The 9,449-nt window shown below is 33.7% G+C and overlaps 2 protein-coding genes and 1 long non-coding RNA gene across 10 annotated transcripts; 1 reads left to right on the top strand and 2 right to left on the bottom strand.

The window, feature by feature from the left end:
• Window positions 1-1,031: 1,031 nt before the first annotated feature.
• Window positions 1,032-7,535, bottom strand: LOC132701601 (phosphatidylserine decarboxylase proenzyme, mitochondrial). Of its 8 annotated transcripts, none has more exons than XM_060669676.1 (7): window positions 6,197-6,353; window positions 5,144-5,256; window positions 3,810-3,995; window positions 2,541-2,779; window positions 2,333-2,481; window positions 1,757-1,926; window positions 1,032-1,393 (listed from the first exon to the last, which is right to left on the bottom strand). In XM_060669676.1, exons 1-7 carry the CDS (start codon window positions 6,325-6,327, stop codon window positions 1,089-1,091), a joined length of 1,293 nt encoding a protein of 430 aa, XP_060525659.1. In that variant the 5' UTR covers window positions 6,328-6,353; the 3' UTR covers window positions 1,032-1,088. The 8 variants fall into 8 exon arrangements, with proteins under 8 accessions (XP_060525659.1, XP_060525662.1, XP_060525661.1 ...); XM_060669678.1 differs by having other exon boundaries at window positions 1,033-1,393; window positions 6,183-6,322; XM_060669677.1 differs by lacking the exon at window positions 6,197-6,353 and adding an exon at window positions 7,396-7,535 and having other exon boundaries at window positions 1,034-1,393.
• Window positions 7,536-7,915: 380 nt separating this feature from the next.
• Window positions 7,916-8,558, top strand: LOC132701602 (migration and invasion enhancer 1). Its single transcript, XM_060669685.1, has 3 exons — window positions 7,916-8,096; window positions 8,159-8,256; window positions 8,310-8,558. The coding sequence occupies exons 1-3, from the start codon at window positions 8,065-8,067 to the stop codon at window positions 8,474-8,476; spliced, it is 297 nt and encodes a 98-aa protein (XP_060525668.1). The 5' UTR covers window positions 7,916-8,064; the 3' UTR covers window positions 8,477-8,558.
• Window positions 8,316-9,191, bottom strand: LOC132701603 (uncharacterized). Its single transcript, XR_009618794.1, has 3 exons — window positions 8,907-9,191; window positions 8,760-8,823; window positions 8,316-8,436 (listed from the first exon to the last, which is right to left on the bottom strand). It is a non-coding gene; the product is annotated as an uncharacterized LOC132701603 (long non-coding RNA).
• Between the last annotated feature and the right edge of the window lie 258 nt (window positions 9,192-9,449).

The following is a 9,449-nucleotide window of genomic DNA, read 5'->3' as shown; positions in this document are numbered from 1 at the left end:
GACAACCTGTAGATTTTTCCATTTTTCTCTCCGCTGCCACTTTCTATCAATTTTGTAAAACATTTTTGAGAGATACATCCCACGTATTTTTCATAACAAATAGGCGAAGTTCGTGACTGGGTCATCCGGTATAAATGGTTTCGGTTCATCGAAATTTTACCCAAAAAAAAAAACACGTGGGTCGCTATTTAATTTAAATAAAGCTAGGTGCTATAGAAACTGTTTGTTCTAGGACACAATTGGGTCGAACGGAAGCTTCATTATCTAAAGTTTTATTAGCGTCGAAACTGCGGACAATTGACTCTCATGATATTATGGCACGCAATAAGTTTCAGAAAAACTAGTGGGACACCAAAGATAATCAATATTTAGTTCTATTGTTCCTCACATCAAAATCTCCTTTATTTAATTGTTAAAAAATACTTTTGGCATACATATATACGTGGTGTGGTTAATTGACCGGTCAATTGACCACTTATTAATTAACTAGTTGAAAAATGTATTAAATAACATCTTGAAATTGTAGTGTTATCTATAATTATAATATGTATATATGTTTCCAGAAGGAAGCGACGGCGACGTAACGCACAATGTAAATAAATAAATATAAATTTCATAGTATTTAAAAAATCATTTCGGTCAATTGACACAAAAAAAATGACCGGTTAATTCCACTAACCTATACATACATAACCACCTTGAGGCGTCGACATGAGGGATTAGTTTATTTATTCTGAATGGTACAATTTTAGTTAATTGTTTCAAATTTTGAAAATCCTGTTTTGTTAATTTGACTTTGATCTCTTACTGGGATTACTGGTGAAGTGATTTCTGTTTTAACTCATTACGCGGTTGTGTAAAACACAATTTACACTGTTTAGTTTTTAGAATGAATAGATATTGTTGCTGAAACCAATTTTACCCCTTCCACATTATAAAATCCATTCTATCGTTCAAAGTTAGGGAATGCTTTTATTTATTTGGCTTTAATAATTCTTGTCACTGAAGTAAATGAAATACGACTTTGCAAACTGTATAAATATTTATTAAAAATATATCACAATTGGATTATAATACTTAACAATTGTTCAATGACCGTGTCTAAGGGTGTGTTTGTTTTCTAATCTACCTAAGATTTTTTCTTCGTTAAGGCAACCAAGGCTCTGGCCCAGCTTCACTCGACTCCCGGGAGAAATATCGAATTTGAATTTCTTCGGGGCTTCGAATATAACTACGACGGTCGAACCCATGCGGAATTCGCCGATTAAGTCTCCCTTTTTGAGATTTACCCAGCTTCCTAGACACACTTCCTTGAATTTGTGAGTCTTTCGCTTTTGATTCGTGTGAAGGGTTTTGTCAAAGACGACCCTGATTGACCCTACGTTGGTGGCACCTGTAAAACCAAACAAATCGGCCACCACATTAATCTGCCATGTTTATTTAATTGTTTTATGCAACACCGAAAATTTATCATTCCTGTTTTGCACACAATCGGTAATTTGGGCGCAATTTCAGACATGTCGCAATATGTTTTGGTTTACCTAGCAAAATTAAATATACAATATATAGAAAAAAAAGGAATATGCCGTTGTTATTTGAAAACAAATTTATATAGTCACTTTCTCCGCTTATAACATAGTTTTCCCCATTAAAAGATTTTTTTTGAAAATTTTGGGAGAAGATAATTTAGCAAACAGTGAAAAGGGAAAAAAATTGATTAAATGGGTAGGTCAAAGTTTAGAAAACCGGAACTTACCAACGGCTGTGTATGAAAAGAATCCGTGTTCCCATTGACCAAGGTAGACAGCCCGTTCGTTTAGAACGAACAAGCCAGGCAGCCATTTGGCGATGCGTGGGTTGACAGATAAAAGTTCGCCGGAAAAATGCCTCCGGTGCGTCGGTCTCCAATCAGTGGGCGAATGAAATCTGCAAAAGTCCCATTGGTCGATTACACCACCCCAAGATAAGCGAAACAGTATTATACAATCAAATGTGTCAATATACTTATTTCTAAGGATTTCTTAATGTCGTACCACCCTATTCGCCCACTCTCGGTTCGTGTGGAGTAATGGGGTATTAAGATAACTCGGCAATCCGAATTTATTTGCTTCTGGACATCTGAAAGCGGTAAATGTTACCTCGGCGGTCTGTAAAGACCCGTAGGTGCCAGTTTAGGCATCTGGTGAGAAAGAAGACAGCAGTACGAGATGAACACCATCACCGCTTGTCTTATTTCTCAGACTGAATATCGGTCGATAGTACGTTAAACAGAACCCAGTTCACGTAAGCACTTTAGGAAATTATAAACATAGTTTTACAAACGCAAACCCACCTGTGATAATCGCCGGGTGCCAAATAGATGACGCACTGGTACAGCGTATTGCCCTGATGCGGTTGATGCAAGAATCTATGATTAATATTATTTACATTTTCTACCTTTTCACCCAGGAAGTCCTGCACGTAATAGGTGACCCCTTTTACCTGAACCAGAGAGACAAATAAAAAAGAAACCTTTACCATAAAGGGAACATAAGTCTTACTTGTTCAATTTGCCCGTTATTCACCATACCGACGGTTAATACTGTTCCATCACATGGTGACACGAGGCAACTCTTTTCGTCTATGGTCCGGGCACCCTTTCGGAGGGGCCGGACGAAGAAGTCTGAGAGACTCGGATATGATTTTAAATCCTGAGTCTCAGCTTCAGATATGTTTACGCCAAAGGCATTAGCGTATGTCTTATAAACGAGAGGTCTTAACTTCTCTGGCACTTGTTTATCTGTAATGAACGATGACCAATAGGACATCTACAATAACGCTTGTCGAATATTGGATACATGTATGAATTTCTTAGTCAACCTACGTCATATTCTTTTACTGAGATATATGTTTTTAATGTTGATGTAAGCAATACATGAGCTTAAGTGAGACAAAATTTATAATAAAGGTATTTTGATACCTCCGCACATCAGTGTGCAACAAACGAAGTATCACATCTAAGTGATCCTCTATAATCACAACAGAAATGCATTTAACAATCACTATATACCAATTTATGGATATCCTCGTTAATACTTTTCAGTTTATTTTTTACAATTTCCTAAGTTAATCAATAACTCTTACTAGGTTGATGCACATGTAATTATATTTTCTAAATTACCTTAAAAAATCATATTCACTACAGAGTTTCTGTGAAACAGTGATAAACAGAGATAAAAGAAAATTCTTATCTTGAAGACCTTGACATTTCAATACCTAATGCCAAGATAAGTGATATTGTTCTTTGGATGTGCAACAAACAACCAGATGAAGGTCCGTCAATTTTAAGAATACTGACCATACAGCCCAATGATTGGCCGGTGGTTAATAAAAATTGGTAAGATATACACGAAAATATTTCGGAATTTATCTAACTTTAGAATTTAAATAATCTGTGTATTTGTTTACTTTATGATACTCGTAATTTATATTTTATGGCCATAAAACATAAAAAGTAATATACCAAGTCCCAAAAACTTATTGAAGCCCAAGCCTTATATTCTTATAATTTGGAGAATGAATTAATTAAATGAATTAAAAAATAGTTGGACTAGAAGTATGCCTCGACAGTCATTTCAAGAGCAGAGCAGATAAAAGTTTTCCTAATCATACTACAAAATGACGCTAAGTGAAAAGTGTTAGAAAACATCCAAAAGAAGAAAACTTTTTCTAATCGCATATAGCGAAATAAAAATATTAACGACCGAAACGCCCATACATATAGTAGAGTAGACCGTAGTTCGGCAGTTTCTTTTCAACAATTTGCTTACCTGCAATCGCACCCCAACATCTGCTAACTGTCCTCAGAGGCAGAAAGCAATAGAAGTTTATCTCCCACTGTTTTGCGATCGCCCCCTCTTTCACTCTCCTCCTCAGCGCCCGCCATTGCATAACTGCAATAAGGCACACCCCGATGGGTACGAATCTCTTCAGAACTCCTTCCCATTCCGCCCAACCTGCGTACATGGACAAAAAACACATTCATGTATTAGTAAGGGTTTTAATTTAACCTTGGTGCTAAACTAAATAACCGAGAGGATCTAAAACAAAACGATTATGACAGTCAATACTCGGAACAGATTGCGGCAGATTTTAGGTAACAAGTCCAGTCAGTGTCCAAATGCGCACAACCCTGGTGAAAGCTGTTTTTTTTTTCAAATGAAACTGATTGATGATGACCTTTCTATTTTTTTCTTTATTAAAATTCGACAGATTTTCGCAACATTTTTACATTTACATTTACATAATATACTTATTATTTAGTTTTTTAAAAAAGGGCACTTGTCACAAGTGCGGAACAAATTAAAAACTACTATAAAAATCAAAAGGTTGCTTTATTTAATTTGTTATTAAGTTTTTTTCAAATATCATTTTGTCTCGATGTAAGTAAATTCTAAGAATTGTTGGTATGAAGGCAATTTTTAAATTATTTGAAGTGTGAATGTGTTATCAAATTTTATAGTTTATTCAAAATTTTTAAATTATTGGAAAAGTTAAGTGAGACTAATGGTTTGCATTTTTTTTTTGAGCTTTTCATGTTGTTTTTCTGCTTTTCTTTTCAAAAATGTTTTATGCCGATTTCAACCGCAATAATATTTAATTAATGCTTACCGTGACAATTGATAAGTGATATTTTCTCGAAACTAAAACAAAATAAACGAATAAAACATATTTTCGATTCAAGAGGAGCAAATAGGGTTTTAATATTTATACTCTAATAATGAGATCCAATTATTAATAGAAAATCGCATTTGAGCACAAAGAAAAACTCACGTTCGCTTCGGGGGACAGGTTTGCTTCGCGAAAAAGCACTAAAGCACACTGACCGAAATTGCTTTCAAAATTGCATCTACCACAATCTGCTGATCGAAAGGGAGCCTCAGACCTTTTATCAATAGAAAGTACTCGACATAAAGCAAATCGTCTTCCTTGCCAAACTGATGTGCTGTCGCTATTTCTTCCATGTTAAGTTGCAGACCATACGAATGAAAAAGAATATTTTCATTGTGTCGAGCGGTTTTTATATGAAACGGGAGATAATCGCGGGTCCACAACCTGCCCCGGTTATCGGTCGGTTTTCCTCACGACACATACACATACTCACCAACAGTTTCGCTATTTTTTGTAGATAAGCGCCTGCTGAATACTACTGGAGGTCCGATGTAAAGCTTGCGGGAGAGCGATAACATATTCGGGAAACGAGACGGCCTTCGAAACCTGTGAAGATTACAAATATTTATTTACTGGAATACGCAATCACGGGATTATTATTACGCATTTAATTTCGTCACAGTGTTTGCTGCGGGGAAAAAAAATAAAAAAGCTCAACGCGAAAGGAATGTAATGCCATTTGAGAATCAAAAAGACATCGTGTTTAGAAAATTAGAAAGTATCACTCAGAGACGAAAGTCAGGTTATTTAAATTTTCACATTATTAAATGGAGAAAAAACAATTATTATATCGCAAATAAAGACAGGAAAACAATGTTTTTTAAAAGTGGCATCATAAACTATCCAAATTGACGAAAACAAAAAAAAAAGAAAATTTGTTACGCTATTAAATTATGCACCAAAAATCATTTATACCCTTTTAAAGCAAAGTAAGGACTGATTTTAGTGGAGATCACCCGCACGAGTTGCAATTTCTCTTCTACAAACGTAAAAATATGTAAGCATTTAAAATTGTTCTAAAATAAGCAATATGCTCAGTTACACATAAATTAACATTACCTACATAGTTAATAGTTAGTTATAATTAGTATAATCCTTAAATATTTAACAAAATCAATGATTTTTTAAATATATGTTTGTTGAAAAAATAAATATACAAAATAAGTACAGATAATATTTTCAAATAAGACCCCGTGTTAGTAAAAAAATAATATTTAATATTTGATAATACAAAAATACAAAGTTTTGACAAAAACGGAATGTCGGAAAATTTATGGTTATTTTCGTAAGTTGTTCCACAATAACCATGTTTCTGGAAATATGTTGATGTAAAATCGCACTAAAGAAGCTTAAAATTGAACCGTTAGAATCATCCATAGAAAATATTACGTGAACTTAAATATCGAAACAATTCAACTTTCATCAAGGCATTTTTTAAATCATCTATATTCCTAACCAATATCTGACTGTACCTGCTGCCTCATACCTAGAATATCTAGGTGAAATCGGGTCTTGGTTGATTTCATTCGAAAAAGTCGAATAGGAAGGCCGACAAAATAATTTGTACAGATTTTTATGCATTGTCAAATACACCAATTCTTGCTTCGGGAACATCATAATATAAAATGACGTCACGATTTATCCTACCGATCGATTTTATAGCGCTTCGTTAGCGATAGCAGGAACTAAAAAAAGAGCTTTCTACGGCGCAGTAGGGACAGTAGATATTCTGGAAAAGGGGGGTATTAATGTCCACTTTAAACGATAAAACCGTTGGAGGTACAAAAGTTGAAGAAAGAAGTTAACCAAAACTAACAAATTCCATAGCCAAAATTTTAGCAGCCGCCGATTATGCGAAAGGTTAAACTTTGTCAATTTTGATGGCCTCAAAAAATCGTGAAATTTGTTCGAACCGTCACGTCGGCGTCGATTAATTAATGCCGATGATTATATAAAAAAAATGCTAAAAAAAAACACATATCTACGTAGTTAATAAATTAATTTAATTTATTAAACTTAGTTTTGCGTTTTATCGCGAATTTTATCAGTTTCTTTCCCGCTTGGGTAAACTCGATCACGCGGTAAACTGATGCATAGATTTTTATTTAACGAAAACGACAAACTCTGCAACAAATGAGGTTTGGTGTAAATTCGGAAAAATTTCATATCATTCTACAGTACAGTACTGCCTGATTAAATCAATCAACGCGAGCAAAAAATTACTTTTATAAATAATTGATCTCTTTGGATCACGAAATACAACGACACCAAAAACAGACATTTTGATAAATATTTGGGATTAAGGAAGACAAAAAATAAAAGTTAGAAAACTATTTGCCGAAATTCAAGATATCACGGAAACGTTATTAACCGTTATCAGTCGTATCCTTGACCTAAAGGGAAAATACAAATATTATTAAATATGCATAAAGCAATAGCTAATTTAAAATTTCCTGGAATACTTTTGACAAAATAGGAAAATTGGGGATCTGAAAATGTAAATTGTATTATCAAACAATAATGGACTACATATTATTTACAAATACATATTTACTTCAGAACAAATGCATAGGTAGTAATTTTGGATTATAAACGATTAATTGCCTAACAACAATGTTGTAATTGACAGATAAATATAAGAATATTAAAAATAATGGAACTGGTTTTCTAAACATATATACTTACATCTGTAGAATTTACAAAGCATATATAAGTATCAATTCATAAAAAATAAATATCTAATTAGCAATTAATTAATCTGTAAGCACTTTAGTTTTGAAAATAAACGCGCACTATTTACTAATAATAAAAGTGAGGTTATATCATGGAACATATATCTCTTCCTCTTTCCGTGCACTTAAATACTTAAATTTACGTTTGAATCACAGAACATTATTTAATCACCAACACGGTGGCTGCCGGAAATTATTTGTTTCAAGTAAAATGGAGCTTTAAATTGATCCAAAATTCTGTAAAATACAGTTTGCAAAATTATTTCCACTGTTGTGTACGTTTAAACTTATCCTTATTTATGAAATCATCTAAATACAAAAAATGTCTTTTTTCGCCTTATTTAAAAATTAGTCGGACAAACACAACAATAGAACTAGATGAAAATAACATATAATTCTCCTTTTATCTTATATTTTTGCAATTTTAAAAGCAAATCAAACCCGAGCAACAACTCGGCTTAGAAAGTGGAGTTTGTATATAACCTCAATCGATGTTTTGTCACAGAAGAATATTATGTAGTCCTTTATGATATATTTTTTCATTATTTCTAAACAGTTTCTAAATGAAAACACTTTTCCCCTTTCCTTAACAAGACCCTACAACTCTTTGTGGTAAATTACAATGGATGATACTGTTGTTGAAGTGGAATACTGGTAAGAAGTACACATCAAAAATAATAAGCATTTATATTTTGTTTTTTTTTTATCTTTCACAGTAATAAGTGCGGTTATTACGCAAAATATGAAGAGCTAGAAAAACATATTAAAAGCAAACATCCGGAGGTAACAATTTGCGGACGTGAGGGAAGGAGAGGTATGAAAATATATAGTTATATAGTAATTGTGTTAGTAAAATGCACTTTGTAGCTTCCTTCGAAGTAAAGGTGAATGGAGCCCTAGTCCACTCAAAGCTACAAACATTGGCATATCCAGATTTCGATGATTTGGCTCAAATTGTAAATGATGCTTCCCATGGAAAGCCAGTAAGGAGTCCCTGCAAGCAGCAACCTATCACGTCGTGCAGTCTATCGTAGCTACCTTACATAAATTCTAATTATTTGAGTGTAAATAAATGTATTTAAAGCAGTAACATAATGTTAATTTATTTAATTCAATAGGAAGGTCAAGAAGCATGAAATGGTAACATGAAGCCAGAAAGTTTTTGAGAAAATTTTTTGGACTTTGACCAATTGACCAATTCATTACACCTAAAGTCTAACAATTTTAATATACACATTTTATAAATGACTAGCTCCAAAATCAACTGTGAACAAACTGTATAAAGTTCATTAATTTATCTTATATTTAAAGACTTACACTAATAATTTAATGAAATGGTGAACGCGCAGGGCAAGATCGTCGTTAAATTTATCCTTAATTTCTGAAATTAAAAATAGCGAAAACGAATGTGCTGTATAATTTTCGACTTCAATCAAACCAACTCTTGAACCTCAAATCTAATACCTTATAGCAATTTCGAACCAAGACGGATTTATTACTTGCAAACATTATAATTATTCCTGTGTATTATTGAAAACTTTGATAACACCGTACCGTCCAAAGTTATATTGAACGATAATTTCAAGTGGCACGCTGTCAATAATTGTAAACATCACAAAGTTAAAAAGTTCCTATAGTTGGTCTACTACTACAAACTTGAGTATATTCTACGTGGCACGTTTGGCCTATGACAGTGACGTGCAAGCCAAGCGTGAGCGAGCGGTAAAAGTTGGTTAGAAGAGAGTTGGCACAAAGTGAGTAAAAACGGGGCTTCATTTGACGCCAACCGGTGTAGTAAACGATAGTCGCGATGTTGAATGAATAGGGGGTGAGGAAGGGCTGAGGGGTGGTTAACTTTATTGATTTTTAGGGGTGACACTGTCAACTATCGCGCGATGGAAGACTTGGGAACGAAAAAAAAAAACAAAAAACGTCAATGTGAAAAAAATTGAAGACATATCAAATCAAGTGGCCTAGTTCGTGATTGTCGCGGGAATACGCTGTTGA

Source organism: Cylas formicarius, unplaced genomic scaffold (assembly GCF_029955315.1).
Source record: "Cylas formicarius isolate icCylForm1 unplaced genomic scaffold, icCylForm1.1 PGA_scaffold_4__25_contigs__length_36172078, whole genome shotgun sequence".
NCBI lineage: Eukaryota > Metazoa > Arthropoda > Insecta > Coleoptera > Brentidae > Cylas > Cylas formicarius.
This window is presented reverse-complemented; position numbering and strand designations above follow the sequence as displayed.

Bases quoted from the DNA above. Each gene is read 5' to 3' on its own strand.
- LOC132701601 (XM_060669676.1), bottom strand. From the start codon at position 6,327: ATGATGTTCCCGAAGCAAGAATTGGTGTATTTGACAATGCATAAAAAT. The intron at 2,780-3,809 runs GTAAGCAAATTG...CGTTCATTACAG, and splicing joins ATGTTGGGGTGCGATTGCAG to ATAAACAAGTGCCAGAGAAG. The intron at 1,394-1,756 runs GTAAGTTCCGGT...TTGGTTTTACAG, and splicing joins CTTTTCATACACAGCCGTTG to GTGCCACCAACGTAGGGTCA.
- LOC132701602 (XM_060669685.1), top strand. From the start codon at position 8,065: ATGGATGATACTGTTGTTGAAGTGGAATACTG. The intron at 8,097-8,158 runs GTAAGAAGTACA...TATCTTTCACAG, and splicing joins GTTGTTGAAGTGGAATACTG to TAATAAGTGCGGTTATTACG. The intron at 8,257-8,309 runs GTATGAAAATAT...TGCACTTTGTAG, and splicing joins CGGACGTGAGGGAAGGAGAG to CTTCCTTCGAAGTAAAGGTG.